Source organism: Xenopus tropicalis, chromosome 1, assembly GCF_000004195.4.
Source record: "Xenopus tropicalis strain Nigerian chromosome 1, UCB_Xtro_10.0, whole genome shotgun sequence".
NCBI lineage: Eukaryota > Metazoa > Chordata > Amphibia > Anura > Pipidae > Xenopus > Xenopus tropicalis.
The window spans coordinates 211,081,504-211,101,219 of NC_030677.2; the positions used below are offsets into that span (position 1 = coordinate 211,081,504).

A 19,716-nucleotide genomic window follows, 5' to 3' on the forward strand; every position below is an offset into this window, starting at 1 on the left:
GACTCGCTGGGGGAGACTGACCCCTGAAACACTGTAACACAAGGCAGCAGCCTGACAGACCTGACTCGCTGGGGGAGACTGACCCCTGAAACAGTGTAACACAAGGCAGCAGCCTGACAGACCTGACTCGCTGGGGGAGACCGACCCCTGAAACAGTGTAACACAAGGCAGCAGCCCGACAGACCTGATTGGGGCTTATTACCCTGATCACCCAGTGCAGCATTAATGTGTATATGTACAATACAGACTGCAGGGCTATGGTCCCAAGACCAGGCCACAAACAGATGTAGGAAGGGGTGCAAGCTTCAGGAATCCGCAGACTGAAAAGAATATGTATGTATGTTAGTGGGTTGTACTATGGCTCCCTGCGCCAGTAATGACTGCTTGTTCATCTTCATATTAAACTTTTAGTATGATGTAGAGAGTAATATTCTAACACAATTTGCAGTTGGTCTTCATTTTTTATTATTTATAGTTTTTTAGTTATTTCACTTGTTGTTCAGCAGCTATCTGGTTGCTAGGGACAAAATTACCTTAGTAACCAGGGAGTGGTTTGAATGAGAGAAATATGAAGAGAGGAGGGCCTAGATAAGTTATACAAAGTAACAATAAAACTGGAGCCTCACAGAGCAATCATTTTCTGGCAGCCGGGGTCAGTGACCCCCATATGAAAGCTGCAAGATGTTAGAAGGCGGCAAATAATTTAAAAACTATAAAAAAAATAAACAAGAAGACCAACTGAAAAGTTGCTTAGAAGTGGCCATTCTATAAGCTACTAAAAGTTAACCACCCCTTTAACCCTTTACATGACCATTTGCTGTAAAATCTGTGGGACCAATAAGAAGGTGCCATTATGCCGGGACCACAGATTATACATTTTTGGTCTTTCCTTCTGACCCAATAGAGCGCCAGTAGGTGGGCGCATTCCCCGGAGCCGCGGATGGGAGTTCCTATTTGCTCAGTACATACAGATTCCATACATACGGGATTCCGTGAATGAGACAAAACACAAACATTTGAGTCTAGACATTTATTTCAAAGGAAATGGAGCAGAAATATCTTTGGGGGGGGGGGGTGTAACAAAGGGGCCGTGGGAAGGCGCAATCCATTCTATCAGCTTCTTCCTTAGCCGTATGGTGCAAAAGCGGAATGATCCCGGAGGCGCGGCCAATTGTCCATCAAATGCTCCACCTCTCTGTCCGGGCCTCCACACTGGCCACCAGGCCCTCCCCCAAAATCTCAAAGTCCTCTACGATGGCCTCCACGTTGGGCACCAACAGCGGCTTGGCACTCTTGCCATCCATTACTCTGCCAGTCATGTTGGTTGTCTGCAAGGTACAAGAGCAAAACTGAATCCCATTGGCTGAAATCATCCAGCCCCCACCCCCCGGATCTAATTATCTGTTCTTAAACTACAAATCCCTGCATTCTCTGTGCCAGAGATACATTATTCATTGTATTGGAGCAGAATATAGCTGTGTGTATGCTAATGCTCTGATTGGCTACTGCTCTAGCTCTGATTGGTGACAGCCAATCAGCTGGTGCTAAATCCCCACTTACTTTGAATGGCTGAGGCTCAAAGCCTGAAGGTTTCCATAGCACCCCGATCACGTCCCCTCCGTGCTTGTCGTGAAAGAACAGGGCAAACTCGCCATACGCTTCCTAAGGGAGAACATCATATGGGTTTAGAGCAGGGATGCCCAGCCCGTGGCCCTCCAGCTGCAGTTCAACTACAACTCTCATCAACTACCAACAGCAGAAGGGCATCTGAAGCTGAACAGAACCAAGTCAAGCTGGGGGGGGGGGGGACTGTGCCAAGTCCATAACATGGGCAATATAAAGCCCACCCTTGTAAGGCACACATGGTAGCTCCCTCTATCCTAATGCTTGCAGCCAATAGGAATTCAGCATGGCTGTGCCTTTAGGTACTTACTCTGAGCTCCTGCAGGTAGCACTGGACAGGATCGTAACCCACAACAGGAAACATCAGGTCTTTCACCTGCGCCCCCTCCTTTAGCAAACCGCGGAAGAAGGACTTTGCCGGCTGATCCACGGCCTCTCGGTGGCGCGGGATTTGTTTGGGGTTCAGGCGGATCAGGATATCGTACAAATCCAGGGGCGGCCGGAAGGTCATCTGGGAAGGACAAATAATGCAATCAGGGTGATTATGGGCTACTTTTTATCTCTAAATGACACTGTTACACAGCAAATAATTCCCTCTGCCATTTAACCTTTTATTCTTCAACCAACAAATGTATTTGTAGCTGTAATATTGGTGTGTAGGCGCCATCTCAGTGCCTTGAGTCTGAGCTTTCAGCCAGCGCTACACATTAGAACTGCTTTCAGCTAACCTATTGTTTCTCCTACTCCCATGTAACTGGAGGAGTCCCAAGCCGGACTTGGATTTCTTACTATTGAGTGCTATTCTGATACCTACTGGGAGCTGCTATCTTGCTCCCTTCCCATTGTTCTGCTGATCGGCTGCTGGGGGTGAGGGGGGGGGGATATCACTCCAACTTGCAGCGCAGCAGTAAAGTGAGACTGAAGTTTATCAGAGCACAGGTCACATGGCTGTGGCACCCTGGGAAATGAAGAATATGGCTAGCCCCATGGGAAAAACAGATTACAATGCAGGATTCTGCTGGAGAAGCTCTATTAACTGATGGGTTTGTAATAAACATGTTTTCCCATGTTAATAAGTGCTAATTGTATCTACACTGCCCCTAATTAACGTACAGCTCTCAGCCAATCATTATCCAGCACTTCCCAGGTTTAGTGAGAGTTGCAGTTGAGAGATGCAGATTCCCCCGGGGCTGCTCCATGTCTGCCTGGAACCAGTGAGTCCGGCTTATTTATTGGCAAAGGGACTGGCTGAGAAACTCTCTCCCAAGCAGCGGAACCCCCCCTGGGGCCCGGGAGCTGCAGATCATGTGATCGAGCTGATAAATATCAATATGCAATAGCAGGTTATGAGCCCCACGGGGGGCAGCGCTGTTCTGCTGGGGGGGACAGCTTGGTCTGGTATTTATGCACTGCCATAAATAACAGCCAATATAGCCCCCACCCCTATTCAAGATGGAAAAAGCCCAGTATATAACGCAGTGAGAGACTGGGCTGCGTCCCTGGGTGCCCCGAGGCCTTAGGACAAGTTGCAGCAGATGATTGGGGGGGGCAGTAAGGGCTGGGCTCTCCGGGGTAGGACAGAGATTTTGGGTGGCGCACACACAAAGGGTGCCTGACACCTAGAAAAGTGTTGCTTGATGCAAAGATGAGGGGCTCACTTTAATAAATACACAGATATATATATATATATATATACATAGGGCTATGGGTCTGTATCCGCCAGGCAAGGGCATTGGGCGGCCAGGGAACACTGTAGGTGCCTGCAAAGGGGCACAATGCTGGGTCTGCTCACTTGGGGGCACAGTTATGGTATGGGCGGAGCAGACTGGGGGGGTGGGGTAACAGTCACCCCCACCCTGAAACCCAAGCTCTCCTGCTCTGTGGGAAGCACAGGCCCTTGTCCCACACGAAGCACTAAGCAAAGTGGCACTTGTAGGGTTACTGCCCACTCTCTGGGTACTTCAGCCTCTCCGGGATACTGCCCTATAGTGGCACTCACCTTGCCCCAAGTAACTCTTTCATTGCCAAGTCTCTGTCTGAGCTCCAACTCCCAGAACCCTCCAGTGTAACTCAATGTACAGTATTTGTATAGCATGAATGGTTCAAGGTGACGTATATGTAGGTGGGCATTTGTAGCGGAACCCCCACATCACAGGGGTCCCTTGGGAGGAGGGAGTAAAAAATAAAGGGAACATTATATAATGTACTTTCCCATCCCTGGGCTTAGTGTTCTGCTGGTAACCAAAAGCGCAAATAGCAACACCGCCCTCTGCTGGACACAGTGCAGGATGCAGTGCTTTATACAGAGAGCAAATATAGGGGGGCACCTAGGAGTAATAAACAAGTGTGAGCTTGTTCTCACAATGGGGGCACCCCAATAGGCAAACAACAGAATGGAGTTTGTCTGTCCGTGCCTGTGAGTGGGTGTGGCTTATAAAAAGTAGTTTATGGGGGGGCTCTTCATATAAATCTAGGTGTATTTTTCCTTCACTAATTCTGTTATACCATGTGACACAAGTGGGAGTGGATTCCCTGTGCCTTCCCGTCTCCTTTTCACAAATAGAAATATAGATTTATAAATATGTTCAGATGGGCGGGTCATGGCGTCCAACTGGGCCTTGCCAGCTAATGACACACATTCTCAGGTCCCGCCCAGTTCCCAGCGCTACCCAAGTGCAGACTAACTGGCGGTTATTGGCCCCTCCCAGTCTAATCCTAATGAGGATTTGGCAGCACGGCTGGGACGTCGCTAGACAGCCCCAGGGAACAGACATTGCGTGCTAGAGAGCCGAGCGACAGGAAGCCATTATCCTTACTCAAACGCTCCAATCAGATTGCAAGCTCTGCAGGGAAGGGCTAATAATACTATTTAAAGCACAAAAACATTCATAATAATGAGCTGCTACACACACACAATTATATTAGAAGGTTCTGGATCCTGTAGTGCAGCAGGAAGAGCTGCAAAGGATGCTGGGGCTTGTAGTCCTACTACTGTTGCCATTGGCTCACTTACCTTATAGTCTTGGCTTCCACTGGGATCCATAAGCTGCTGCTCCAGGGCACGTAACGACTCCAGGCACAGCACAATGAGGCGCTGCAGGATCTGCCAAGGAACACACAATGCCCATTAACCCTCGCACACACAGGATGTGCCAGGGCTTAGCATACGGCAATCTTAAAGGGACAGTGAAGCCCCATTAACCCTCCACTGGCATTATCCAGCCAATGAAGTGCCCACATGAACCCTGCCATTAAAGGGGACATATAGGACAACTGAAAAAAACTCTAATCCTGTAGGCAATTAGGCAATTATTGGAGCTCCCTATAGATCAGGGGTGGGCAAACTACGGCCCGCGGGCCACATCCGGCCCGTTCGCAATTTCAATCCGGCCCGCCGAAGCCGCCAAAGTTGCTAGTGAAAAACATACCTCCAGTATTAAAAATGGCAGCTGGGCTGCTTCCTCCCATCACATGGACGCCGGCAGCGTCTCTGATTGGTGGGCCCTGCTGTTTGTCAGAGAGCGGCGCCAGGGCCTGAACTCCTCCCTCCCCAACCCTCTCTGGCGTGTGTGTTGATCACCCAGGAGCCGGCACTTACCTTAAACTGGCGTAAACTGACGCGCTCATCACGCTGGCGCTGTGAGGCATGCACAGTAGGGGATAGCGCGCGTCATTCAAACAGAGAGCTGGCGCCTGGAAAGTTCTGAAGCTTGTTGCTGGCACAGGTACAGATTGTGGGCTGGGGTTGGGGGCAATATGATTGCTGGCACAGGTACAGATTGTGGGCTTGGGTTGGGGGCAATATGATTGCTGGCACAGGTACAGATTGTGGGCTTGGGTTGGGGGCAATATGATTGCTGGCACAGGTACAGATTGTGGGCTTGGGGGCAATATGATTGCTGGCACAGGTACAGATTGTGGGCTTGGGTTGGGGGCAATATGATTGCTGGCACAGGTACAGATTGTGGGCTTGGGTTGGGGGCAATATGATTGCTGGCACAGGTACAGATTGGGGCTTGGGGGCAATATGATTGCTGGCACAGGTACAGATTGGGGCTTGGGGGCAATATGATTGCTGGCACAGGTACAGATTGGGGCTTGGGGGCAATATGATTGCTGGCACAGGTACAGATTGGGGCTTGGGGGCAATATGATTGCTGGCACAGGTACAGATTGGGGCTTGGGGGCAATATGATTGCTGGCACAGGTACAGATTGGGGCTTGGGGGCAATATGATTGCTGGCACAGGTACAGATTGTGGGCTTGGGTTGGGGGCAATATGATTGCTGGCACAGGTACAGATTGGGGTTTGGGGCAATATGATTGCTGCTGGCACAGGTACAGACTGTGGGCTTGGGGGCAATATGATGGCTGCTGGCACAGGTACAGCTTGGGGGCAATATGATGGCTGCTGGCACAGGTACAGATTGGGGGCTTGGGGGCAATATGATGGCTTCTGGCACAGGTACAGATTGGGGGCAATATGATGGCTTCTGGCACAGGTACAGATTGGGGGCAATATGATGGCTGCTGGCACAGGTACAGATTGGGGGCTTGGGGGCAATATGATGGCTTCTGGCACAGGTACAGCTTGGGGGCAATATGATGGCTTCTGGCACAGGTACAGCTTGGGGGTGCAATATGTATGCATCTGGTGCTGGCCCGGCCCCCCGTCAAATTTTAAAAGTCAATGTGGCCCCCGAGCCAAAAAGTTTGCCCACCCCTGCTATAGATCCTCTCAGGTCCCTGTCTGGGTTTCAAATAAGGGGTGGGCGTGTCCTAACGGTCCCTGCCAGAAGCACAGTAGGAGGGGGAGAGCCAATCACAGCCCTGCAGTCACACAAGCACAGACAGGCTTCAGTTCCCTATCAGGTCAGCCTAGCTGCTGATTGGTTCCTATCCTACATTGCCGCCGCCCCCCTGCACAGCCTGGGAAAGGAGGCAGCAGGAAGTGGCTCAGATGGGCGGGGCTAGTGGGGTTTTTGCAGAAAAAATCAACCCAAGACACTACTTTTTATAGCACATTCCTTCTATGGGGGGTGAGTACCATTCATTGGCACAATATTGCTTTGAACACAATATGTCCCCTTTACATTAAACTGAAATATAGAATTTAGAGTTGATACTAGGAATTCGGCCAGGATTTGGCCTTTTATTGTTCTGGCCAAACCAAATCCTAATTAGCATATGCATTTGAAGGGTTAAATGTGGAGTTTTTTTCTCCACACGCAGCAACATTTAACCCTTCCAGTTCGGTATTCGCCCGAATCCCCTACAATGGATTTGGGGGGTTCGGTCGAACCCGAAAAACTGTGTCCGGTGAATTCCTATTTGAAACAAAAAGCTTAGATTTCTGCAGCCCAAACAGTCTAATTCCCAAGGCAAACGCTTCTGCTAGATGGGCCCCCAACTGTACGTAATGTATGGGGGGGGGTAAGGTGCATGTGAAATGTTCCCTTTGATCTATAAATCAGATGTGGCCAATGTGGGGCCCTCCAGCTGCTTTATAACAAGAACTCACAGCAGCCCAACCCCCCAGCCAGAGGGAAGCAGGTTACCCCCCCCCCCCCTTATTTTGTGTTTCTGCCCCTTGGGGCCATTTCATTGCACAGAACCCTCTTTGCGTGTCGGAGCGTTACATAGGGATTACTGTCCCAAAATAACATCCCTTTTATCATAATGCCCCCCCCCCCCCTTTGAAGAATAGGAAACCAGGAAGGAGACGCGCCGGTACCTGCCCCAATTTAAGGTTTAAGGTCTTTCCTGGCTGTCAGTTATTGTAGAAGGCAGTCTCGCGATTCTTAAAGGGCCAGTAGCAGCAAAAAGCTCTAGAACACTTTATATAACTGCCAAGGGGCTCCCATGTAAGTGCAAATAGGGTGCAAGTTAACATAGATATAAATAATGATTTGTGGCTGGGGCTGTGGGCCAGGGGCAGCAGGGTAAAGACCGGGGCATTAGTGGGGCGCATAATGGGCAAGACGCAGGCAGCCCCAGGCAAGATATTTAGCACAAACATGGAGGCCAGACAGGACAGACCCAGAGAAGAGCAGTTCTGACAGGTTCCTTTGCCTTTTCTGTAGGTCCCGCCCAGACTTAATTATCGCCAATTAAGCAGAGATAATACGATATGGGCAACACCTGGACGTGACAGCGCTTTGCCGTCGGCTCACATTTTCACAGCCCTTTGGTCTGGTTCTTCTGAACTCAGCAGTGTTGGCACTGAGCACGATGCCAGGCAAGGGCAAGCCCTGGCACGGAGACCTGGGAGCGACTGCCTTTCCTGCAGATCTCTCACCTACAGGGGGGGCAGTAACCACTCTGCAAGACCACCTGGTTAGCTTGGGGCTCCCAAACAGTCCCCACGGGGCCACAAATAAGCCAATAGGCTGTGCCGGTAGGATGTAGCGGGTGTAATAACGCTGGCACTAACCTGCGCAGTGGGCTGGGTCTTGGTCCAGAGAGAATCTTTCTTGTCCTTTGGGGTCGCTATGAACATGACGGGGAGCTGAGCCCGAGCGGATATAAAGTCATTCTGGATCTCTGTGTAATCCGGACCTGGAGGGGGAGAGAAAGGTCTGAATGTGCCACAGGATGTACCCTGCAATTGGGGCACCATCGGGGGGGGGCAGAGGGGGGGCAGTTGTGCCGGGGCCTGGGAAATCATCTTCTGTAATTGCATAAGTTACGCATAAAGTCAAACTGCTTAGAAAACAACGTAACTTGCCCAGAAACGTAAGTAACTTGCCTAGAAAACAACATAACTTGCCCAGAAACGTAAGTAACTTGCCCAGGAATGTCAGTAACTTGCCCAGAGACATAAGTAACTTGCCCAGGAATGTCAGTAACTTGCCCAGAAACGTAAGTAACTTGCCCAGAAACGTCAGTAACTTGCCCAGAAACGTAAGTAACTTGCCCAGAAACGTAAGTAACTTGCCCAGAGACGTAAGTAACTTGCCCAGAAATGTCAGTAACTTGCCCAGAGACGTAAGTAACTTGCCCAGAGACGTAAGTAACTTGCCCAGAAACGTAAGTAACTTGCCCAGAAACGTAAGTAACTTGCCTAGAAAACAACATAACTTGCCCAGAAACGTAAGTAACTTGCCCAGAAACGTAAGTAACTTGCCCAGAAATGTCAGTAACTTGCCCAGAGACGTAAGTAACTTGCCCAGAGACGTAAGTAACTTGCCCAGAGACGTAAGTAACTTGCCCAGAAACGTAAGTAACTTGCCCAGAAACGTAAGTAACTTGCCTAGAAAACAACATAACTTGCCCAGAAACGTAAGTAACTTGCCCAGAAACGTAAGTAACTTGCCCAGAAACGTAAGTAACTTGCCCAGAAACGTAAGTAACTTGCCCAGGAATGTAAGTATCTTGCCTAGAAAACAACGTAACTTGCCTAGAAACGTAAGTAACTTGCCCAGAAACGTAAGTAACTTGCCCAGAAACGTAAGTAACTTGCCCAGAAACGTAAGTAACTTGCCTAGAAAACAACATAACTTGCCCAGAAACGTAAGTAACTTGCCCAGAAACGTAAGTAACTTGCCCAGAAACGTAAGTAACTTGCCCAGGAATGTAAGTAACTTGCCTAGAAAACAACGTAACTTGCCTAGAAACGTAAGTAACTTGCCCAGAAACGTAAGTAACTTGCCCAGAAACGTAAGTAACTTGCCCAGAAACGTAAGTAACTTGCCCAGAAACGTAAGTAACTTGCCCAGAAACGTAAGTAACTTGCCCAGAAACGTAAGTAACTTGCCCAGGAATGTAAGTAACTTGCCTAGAAAACAACGTAACTTGCCTAGAAACGTAAGTAACTTGCCCAGAAACGTAAGTAACTTGCCCAGAAACGTAAGTAACTTGCCCAGAAACGTAAGTAACTTGCCCAGAAACGTAAGTAACTTGCCCAGAAACGTAAGTAACTTGCCCAGGAATGTAAGTAACTTGCCTAGAAAACAACGTAACTTGCCTAGAAACGTAAGTAACTTGCCCAGAAACGTAAGTAACTTGCCCAGAAACGTAAGTAACTTGCCTAGAAAACAACATAACTTGCCTAGAAAACAACATAACTTGCCCAGAAACGTAAGTAACTTGCCCAGAAACGTAAGTAACTTGCCCAGAAACGCAAGTAACTTGCCCAGAAACGTAAGTAACTTGCCCAGAAACGTAAGTAACTTGCCCAGAAACGTAAGTAACTTGCCCAGAAATGTAAGTAACTTGCCTAGAAAACAACATAACTTGCCCAGAAACGTAAGTAACTTGCCCAGAAACGTAAGTAACTTGCCCAGAAACGTAAGTAACTTGCCCAGGAATGTAAGTAACTTGCCTAGAAAACAACGTAACTTGCCTAGAAACGTAAGTAACTTGCCCAGAAACGTAAGTAACTTGCCCAGAAACGTAAGTAACTTGCCCAGAAACGTAAGTAACTTGCCCAGAAACGTAAGTAACTTGCCCAGAAACGTAAGTAACTTGCCTAGAAAACAACATAACTTGCCTAGAAAACAACATAACTTGCCCAGAAACGTAAGTAACTTGCCCAGGAATGTAAGTAACTTGCCCAGAAACCAACATAACTTGCCCAGAAACGTAAGTAACTTGCCCAGAAACGTAAGTAACTTGCCCAGAAACGTAAGTAACTTGCCCAGAAAACGTAAGTAACTTGCCCAGGAATGTAAGTAACTTGCCCAGATACGCAAGTAACTTGCCCAGATACGCAAGTTACTTGCCCAGATACGTAAGTAACTTGCCCAGATACGCAAGTTACTTGCCCAGATACGCAAGTAACTTGCCCAGATACGCAAGTTACTTGCCCAGATACGTAAGTAACTTGCCCAGAAACGTGAGTAACTTGCCCATGAAGCCAAAGCCAAAGCAGAGAAGCTTTGCAGGGACAAACCCCACTGCCCCCCAATGAATGAAACAACTGAAGGGGAACCCCACTGCCCCCCAATGAATGAAACAACTGAAGGGGAATCCCACTGCCCCCCAATGAATGAAACAACTGAAGGGGAATCCCACTGCCCCCCAATGAATGAAACAACTGAAGGGGAATCCCACTGCCCCCCAATGAATGAAACAACTGAAAGGGAATCCCACTGCCCCCCAATGAATGAAACAACTGAAGGGGAATCCCACTGCCCCCCAATGAATGAAACAACTGAAGGGGAATCCCACTGCCCCCAGTGATCTGACTGACTTATTCATTAATTATTCATTTTAATTATTTATATGAACGGCTTATTATAGAGTCCCATCAGCTGTTTGTATTGGGATCTATTTACTGATTAGTATTAGTTGCTTCTACATGAACTTTCCAGCAGGGGAGTGACTGGTTATTGGGCCCCACAGCAACATCATTGGGCCCCTACGCTTACGCAACTTACGTAACTTGAGCAAAAACTCACATTACTTTCAAAGAAACCTATGTAACTTACGTATAAACTCCACTGCCCCCCCCCAAGTAAAATACTGACTTATTAGCACATTATTTTTACTATTTTTATTAACTAATACTGACTAGTTATTGGGCCCCTAAACTTATGCAATTTAGGGGCAAAAACTCACGTAATTCCATATGGAGCAATGACAGCACAGAGCAGGGGCAGGAAGGTGGCAAGGGGTTAAACTTAGGGCCACTGACCCCCTATAAATTGAATGACTTATTAGCACATTAATCAATGGAACTCTATAGAATGGCTTATCATAGAGTCACATCAGTGTTTGTATTGCACACACAAGGGGCGTGGCCAGAATGTTGGTACTGCGCTTGTGTTCATGGGGGGCCCCATATAAATAACTTGTGCGGGGGCCCAACGTTTCTGATGGCCACCCTGCCTGCAATACAGTTACAAGCAGAGACAGCAATTATCCTGGGGCTGCATCTCCTACCCCTTTAGATGCCCAGTTGATATAGTGGCAGTTGGAGTGCAGTGTGCCAGCAATGAGCAGGCTCCTATCAAGGGCCCACCTTTATTCTCCAGCCAATGGGTTAAAGCCTTGGTGGCGGGAAGGGGGCGGAGTCATAAGATGGTCAGTACGGCAGGAAGCTGGATATGCCCCTCTAGTGATGTTACTAAAAATGCCCCCATTCCTAATTTCCCAGTCACATGACTGGATGCCACTCACCCTTCAGTTCCCCGTTCAGATTTACAATCAGGGGGCTGTTCTTCCAGTCGAAGGTGGCCAAAAGGTGCAGGAACCTCAGGAAGCCCACCTGGGGGGAACTACAAAGAAAGCAGAAATTCTGTTATTTAAATAATCGGGCCCAGACAGTGGTCAGCGGCGCGTAGAGGCCACAAAAAGTGGTTAAAAACATAAAAATGAGAAAAGGTTTGGTCTAACAGGGTCAGCGACCCCAGCAACCGGACTGCAAAGTAAAGGCCACGGAAATGCAAACTCAGAATTGTTTTTTATTTTGGGTTAGGGTTAGGTGCACCTTGTCGCCATCTTACTTACCTTTCCCAGGTGTCCCCAGAGCAGACTTAGACTCGGCCAACAGCGTAAAAGCCAAAAACGTTACCCAAATAGTGATAATAAAGGCAGAGGGTGGGGGTGAAGGGACAGAATAAGGACACACTGTACCTGGGGGGAGAGTAGGGTGCTGGGTGGAGGAACAGATGCGCCACCAGGAGGTCCACACACTCCTCTGAAAAACTGTCACCCAAGAGTTGGCTGTGAATCCAGCGCTTGGCCATCCGAGACGTCCCCCCGAAAGCAGGGTGCTGTTGGTGGAGCCTGGGGGGAAACACACATTCAATTAGCTTTCCCATTATCTACACCACGGCCGGGGGGCAGAACTGTAAGTACCGCATCAGTCCCTGGGATCCACATCACTTGAGCCTTATAAAGTGAATGTTCATCCTATGTAACGCTCTGCAGCTCAATGTTGTTGCCCTACAACTCCCAGCATTACCTGACATGGGAGTTGTAGCTCGCCAACATCTGTAAGACTGCAGTTGCCATTAGCTGCCCTTTAGCCCCCCATTTGTCTCAGCACAGAGCAGCCATATTGTCTTATAGAAGAAAAGGGGTTGTTCACCTTTGAGTTAACTTTTAGTATGATGCAGAGAGAGATATTCTGAGACAGTTTGCAGTTGGTCCTCAGTTTTATTATTTGTACTTTTTTTTATTTATTTAGATTTCTGTTCAGCAGTTATCTGGTTGCTAGGGTGCAACTTACTTTAGTAACCAGGGAGTTGTTTGAATGAGAGACTGATATAATTATAGGAGAGGGCCTCAATAAAAAATAACAATAAATGTATAGCCTCAAGAGCAATAGGTTTTGGTGACCCCCATTTGAAAGTTGAAAAGAGCTAGAAGGCAAATAATTCAAAAGCTATAAAAAAAAAAATAGATCACGAAGACCAACTGCAAAGTTACTTAGAATTGTTCAATCTATAACATACACTAATGTGGCAAATCTATTGGCAGTAAAATGCCAAAATGACTTCTCTTCTCCTTTAAAGCTGAACCACTCCTTTAAAGACTTCCTAAGAAAGGAGCTGCTGCCACTCCATTCCTTGGCACTAAGTCTGGGCTCTTCCACAGCCTCCAGGGAAGCGGCGCCCTCCAGTGGCCGATGCCATGATTTCATTAGCATTGTCAGGGATACCAGCACATTACAAAATCCTCACCCCTGCTGAGCAGTTTCTCTGATTTTACGCAGCAGTAATACTGAGAGGCACCATTGCACGCACACTAGCACTAGGGGGCGCAACATACCCATGCAGGGTGCTGGTCAGACTGGGTAGGTGAAGGGTCTCCAGCTCCAGTTGCAGGGACTCCTCAGTGTCCTGATATTTCAGCATCCCCTCCGGGGTGACAATCTCCTTCATGTACTGGGGCTCCCGGTGATAGGCCACTTGTACACGGAACACGTAGCCATCCTGCACAGTGAGAGGAACAAGAGTTAACTCACAGGGCAATTAAAGGAATACTGACCCCCCCCCCCTCACCCCCAGCAGCCGATCAGCAGAACAATGGGAAGGGAGCAAGATAGCAGCTCCCAGTAGGTATCAGAATAGCACTCAATAGTAAGAAATCCAAGTCCGGCTTGGGACTCCTCCAGTTACATGGGAGTAGGAGAAACAATAGGTTAGCTGAAAGCAGTTCTAATGTGTAGCGCTGGCTGAAAGCTCAGACTCAGGCACACTTTACTGCTGCGCTGCAAGTTGGAGTGATATCCCCCCCCTCACCCCCAGCAGCCGATCAGCAGAACAATGGGAAGGGAGCAAGATAGCAGCTCCCAGTAGGTATCAGAATAGCACTCAATAGTAAGAAATCCAAGTCCGGCTTGGGACTCCTCCAGTTACATGGGAGTAGGAGAAACAATAGGTTAGCTGAAAGCAGTTCTAATGAGTAGCGCTGGCTGAAAGCTCAGACTCAGGCACACTTTACTGCTGCGCTGCAAGTTGGAGTGATATCCCCCCCCCCTCACCCCCAGCAGCCGATCAGCAGAACAATGGGAAGGGAGCAAGATAGCAGCTCCCAGTAGGTATCAGAATAGCACTCAATAGTAAGAAATCCAAGTCCGGCTTGGGACTCCTCCAGTTACATGGGAGTAGGGGAAACAATAGGTTAGCTGAAAGCAGTTCTAATGTGTAGCGCTGGCTGAAAGCTCAGACTCAGGCACACTTTACTGCTGCGCTGCAAGTTGGAGTGATATCCCCCCCCTCACCCCCAGCAGCCAATCAGCAGAACAATGGGAAGGGAGCAAGATAGCAGCTCCCAGTAGGTATCAGAATAGCACTCAATAGTAAGAAATCCAAGTCCGGCTTGGGACTCCTCCAGTTACATGGGAGTAGGAGAAACAATATGTCATTTAGACATAAAAAGTATGACCGTATCCCTTTCAGGCAGCAAATACTGCCTCATACTGGGTATATACCCTAGCAACCAATCAGGCTGGTAGAAAGATAGGAGAGGGCCAGTGATAGGACAGGTTAGAGTCTCTCACCTTGTACACGTCAGTGTGGGTGGCACTCGGGTTGCACAGTAACTGGTGCTGGGCACGCAGGAGCTCCGCCAGTCGGATCTGGAAAGCGGCTTTCACTCTTTTAATGGCATCTTTATCCTGGGGCCACTTCCCACTCCCTTCCATGTGGCAAATAACTGCAAAAAGAAGGAGCCAAGGTACAAAAATACCCAAGATGTACAGCATGGAGCCACCGGCCAAGTGGATAGGATCAAGATGGCCTCTCCCTATAGCAGCAAGTGCAGTAATTATAATCATAATAATTTATCTGTCAGATCTAGAATAAATGCTCAGGCCGGGAGGGGGTGGGGCTACATGATTAAGTCTGAAATGCAAAAAGTGCAAGAGACAAAGCAGTCAATATGTTTCAGTTGCCCTTTTAATCAGAAGAGACACTTGGGAATAAACATGTCCAAAAGGGACTATTCCCCTTCCCCTGTCTGTGTAATATATGGCATATAAGCCTTCCAAACAGACTGCTAGCGCCACCCAGTGGTGAGACTTGCTGTGCGGCAGGAACAACAACAGAGATGATCAGACAGTCCCCAGCTACTGGCACCGCAATTACTCTTACTGCCACTCAGCTCTAATATAAAGCCCTAACGGGGCAGTTCCTAGAGGCAGAATGTCCCATAGTGCTCCCCTGTGGGTTATATCAATGATCAAGGGTTAGAGTGAAGACACACAGAGCTACTTAGTAGCAGCTACTTGTCACAGCTGCTAAATGGCAGAAAATCCCCTGCCATAGACAATACTGAGAATTGCCTCTGCTAAAACACACGTAGAGACAATTATCAGTAAATGATCAGCACTGTCTATTTTAGTAGCGGTGACAAGTAGCTGCTACTAGTAGCTCTGTGTGTCTTTACCCTTAGAGATCACCAATATCCTGGTAATGCCGAGTGTATTATTGCTACATAGGCACATTCATAGAGTATCTGCCTCCTTGTGGGCATTGTATATTTTGGAGCTCAAGTAGGGCCAACACAGGAGTCCGGCCAGCAGTAAAGTTGCATTTATGGTGAAGACACATGAAGCTACTTAGTAGCAGCTGCTAAATGCCAGAAAATACCCTTCCATAGACAATACTGAGAATTGACTTTAGTAAACACACGTAAAGAGAGTTATCAGTAAATGATCAGCATTGTCTATTCCTGTAGCTGTGACAAGTAGCTGCTACTAGTAGCTCTGTGTGTCTTCACCCATTGGGATTGATTTGCCAGTCAGCACTGCCCTTCCTTGGGCTCTACAAGTGGGTTATACCTTTCACTGGAGCTACATAGGCCGGGCAGGGTTTCTCTGGGTTGGGGACGAGACACTTCTTTTCCCTTAGTAACTGGTAGGACGACCAATCAGGTTTCACTGGCAGAGGAGGGAACACCTGAGAGAGGAGACAAAAAGATAAAGGCAAAGTAATGCCAGGATCTTAAACAGGAAACAATAATCCATTCCCAGCAACAGGCTCCACCCATATCGGAGGCAAGTGGTACAGTCTCATACGGTAATGTCACTTTGCCTCTGGTATGTGATAAACCCATAAACATGGCTCACATCGCTGTAGCGCAGGCACGGGTGGGTCCCTTGCACCGAGGTGACTGTCAGGGGGAGATCAGTCAGGTTCCACAGCTTCCTGCTCAGGTCATCGTAGGACTGGATAATGCCGACCATCTTCTCCTCCTCTGTGCCGGCCTGAACCCAACGGGCGACAAGGCAGAACCGTCAGCGACACAGTTACACTCACTCAAACCGCCCCTCATTAGACCCATTTAGTGGCCTCACCTCCTTCCCTCTGGTCAGGACACAATCCAGCACGTTCCCAGTGTAGCTGATACAGGATTCCGGAATGTCGGCATGTCTGGGGGGGGGCAAATACATAGACTATTCAAGGCTCCAGTGCGAGTGTGTGCGTGTGTAAATGTGTGCGTGTGTAAATGTGTGCGTGTGTAAATGTGTGCGTGTAAGGGTTCTGCCTAATTCCCAAAGGGATTCAAACAACACCTAAACATAAAGGGGGGGGTTCACCTTTACATTAAATTTGAGTATGTTATAGAAAGGCCAATTCTAGGCAACTTTTCAATTGGTCTTCATTATTTATTTATTTTTTAATTCAAATTATTTGCCTTCTTCTTTTGCCTCTTTGCAGCTTTCAAATGGGGGTCACTGACCCCGGCAGCCAAACCCTATTGCTCTGTGAGGCTCCAGTTTTATTGTTACTCTTTATTACTTATCCTTCTATTCAGCCCCTCTCCTATAAATAAACCAGTCTCTCATCCAAACCACTCCCTGGTCACTAAGGAAATCTGAACCCTAGCAACCAGATAGCTGCTGAAATTCCAAGCTGGAGAGCTGCTGAACACACAGTGAAATAATTAAAAAAAAAAATCACAGATAATAAAAAATGAAGACCAATTGCAAATTGTCTCAGAATATCACTCTCTACATCATTCTAAAAGTTAACTCACAGTTCCAGCAGGTACTTCACAATGAGCTCTGGAACCTTCCGTTTCTCACACAGAGAGCTGCCGGGCCAAACCACCGCCTCGCAGATAGAGCCGTCCTGGAACCGACGCAGTTCGGATTTCTCTCCCCAAAAAGCCCGGAAATCTAAGGCCTAAACAAACAGAAAGTGGGATTTATCAACAGACAGCACCCAAGCCCTTGAGTGACGAGGGGGTACTATCATGGCAGAAACCCCTCTGCGTGCAAATAAAATAAGCTTTTGGGAATCAGTCCTTTTTCAGCCAACTGCAGGTAGAATGCAGCAATTTGATAGGTTGCCATGGGTTACTGCCCACGGGCAGTGATGATAAATAACCCCCCCCACCATTGCGACCAGGCAGTGAAGTGCCAGCTATGAGATACTTGGTCACAGGGCAGTGATGTGGGTACAGTATTTGCCCTATCAGTAACTATACTATTGGCCAAACCCCCCTGTAATTGTGGCAGTACCACCTTAAACCCAGAAGGTCCTCCCCCATACTGAGTGAGAAGCAGCCAATAGGGGCCCAGGCCTGAGTAACTTACCTGGGAGCTATCGGCGGCCGGGCCCTTCTCCAACACGCTGGTATGAAGCTCCGCCTCCAGCAGGAGTCCCACAGACAGGAGGCTGCTGTCCCGGTGCTTTGCCGGCTCTTCCCCAATGTCCCACTAGGGAAAGAGAAAAGAATTCCAGATGCCATCCCTGCAGGGCAACTCTCAGTGCCGATTCTCATTAAATTTGTATATTTTTACATTTTGGAAGCAGAATAACAAGTGGGAAGAGCGCTAAAGAGAAAGTTACCTCCGGCCTGTGCGGCAGTGTGTGTGACAGGAGAGCCACTCTCGGCCCCAGGCCTTTGGACAGTATGGACAGGACGTAGGGCAGCGATGTGGCCAAGTAATCCCCGCCCTGATCGATCAGTTGATTCAGAAGTTTCATCTTCTTGCAGGTTCCCTGGAGCTTGGACACATTTGTGAGGCTGCAGCACAGATATCATCAGTGAGTCCTGGAGCTTGTCCTTCTCCTTACACCCTTACCTGTTATCCCTATGCCCTTACCCGTTACCCTTAACTGTTACCCTTACGCCCTTACCTATAGTCCTTACCCGTTATCCTTACACCCTTACCTGTTATCCCTATGCCCTTACCCGTTACCCTTAACTGTTACCCTTACGCCCTTACCTATAGTCCTTACCCGTTATCCTTACACCCTTACCTGTTATCCCTATGCCCTTACCCGTTACCCTTATTTAGCCTTACGCCCTTACCTATAGTCCTTACCCGTTATCCTTACACCCTTACCTATAGTCCTTACCCGTTATCCTTACACCCTTACCTATAGTCCTTACCCGTTATCCTTACGCCCTTACCTATAGTCCTTACCCGTTATCCTTACACCCTTACCTGTTATCCCTACGCCCTTACCTGTTACCCTTACCTATTATCCCTACGCCCTTACCTGTTACCCCCACACCCTTACCCGTTATCCCTACGCCCTTACCCGTTATCCCTACGCCCTTACCCGTTATCCCTACGCCCTTACCCGTTACCCTTACCTGCTATCTCTACACCCTTACCCATTACCTGTTATCCCTACGCCTTTACCATTACCCTTACCTGTTATCCCTACACCCTTACCCGTTACCCTTACCCGTTATCCCTACGCCCTTACCCGTTATCCCTACACCCTTACCCTTACCTGTTATCCCTACACCCTTACCCATTACCCTTACCCGATATCCCTACACCCTTACCCTTACCTGTTATCCCTACACCCTTACCCGTTATCCCTACACCCTTACCCTTACCTGTTATCCCTACACCCTTACCCTTACCTGTTATCCCTACACCCTTACCCGTTACCCTTACCCATTACCCTTACCCGTTATCCCTACACCCTTACCTGTTACCCTTACCTGTTATCCCTACACCCTTACCCGTTACCCTTACCCATTACCCTTACCCGTTATCCCTACACCCTTACCTGTTACCCTTACCTGTTATCCCTACACCCTTACCCGTTACCCTTACCCATTACCCTTACCCGTTATCCCTACACCCTTACCTGTTACCCTTACCTGTTATCCCTACACCCTTACCTGTTATCCCTACACCCTTACCCGTTACCCTTACCCGTTATCCCTACACCCTTACCCATTACCCTTACCTGTTATCCCTACACCCTTACCCATTACCCTTACCCGTTATCCCTATACCCTTACCTGTTATCTCTACACCCTTACCTGTTATCCTTTAACCCTTCCATATTATCCTTATACCCTTACCTGTAAATTATATTCCTTAAAGGAACAGTAACACTAAAAAATGAAAAGCGCTTTAAAGTAATAAAAATATAATGCACTGTTGCCTTGCACTGGTAAAACTGGTGTGTTTTCTACAGTAACACTACTATAATTTATATAATAAGCTGCTGTGTAGCCCCGGGGGCAGCCATTCAAGCTGGAAAAAAGGAGAAAAGGCACAGGTTACATAGCAGATAACAGATAAGCTCTGTAGAATACAATAGTGTTTTATCTGTTATCTGCTATGTGCCTGTGCCTTTTCTCCTTTGAATGGCTGCCTCCATGGCTACATAGCAGCTTATTTATATAAATTATAGTAGACTTTCTGAATTAAACACACAA

The 19,716-nt window shown here is 48.1% G+C and overlaps 1 protein-coding gene across 1 annotated transcript in view; it reads right to left on the minus strand.

The window, feature by feature from the left end:
• Positions 1–1,015: 1,015 nt before the first annotated feature.
• nol6 (nucleolar protein 6) overlaps positions 1,016–19,716 on the minus strand; it is a 29,445-nt gene continuing 10,744 nt past the window's right edge. The window contains 15 exon segments of the mRNA NM_001011358.1: positions 1,016–1,328; positions 1,561–1,662; positions 1,934–2,134; positions 4,637–4,726; positions 8,057–8,181; positions 11,746–11,843; positions 12,202–12,354; positions 13,342–13,505; positions 14,576–14,730; positions 15,857–15,974; positions 16,145–16,282; positions 16,373–16,448; positions 17,056–17,204; positions 17,618–17,740; positions 17,874–18,051. Of these exon segments, the coding sequence (NP_001011358.1) occupies positions 1,179–1,328; positions 1,561–1,662; positions 1,934–2,134; positions 4,637–4,726; positions 8,057–8,181; positions 11,746–11,843; positions 12,202–12,354; positions 13,342–13,505; positions 14,576–14,730; positions 15,857–15,974; positions 16,145–16,282; positions 16,373–16,448; positions 17,056–17,204; positions 17,618–17,740; positions 17,874–18,051 (2,020 nt within the window). The 3' untranslated portion in view covers positions 1,016–1,178.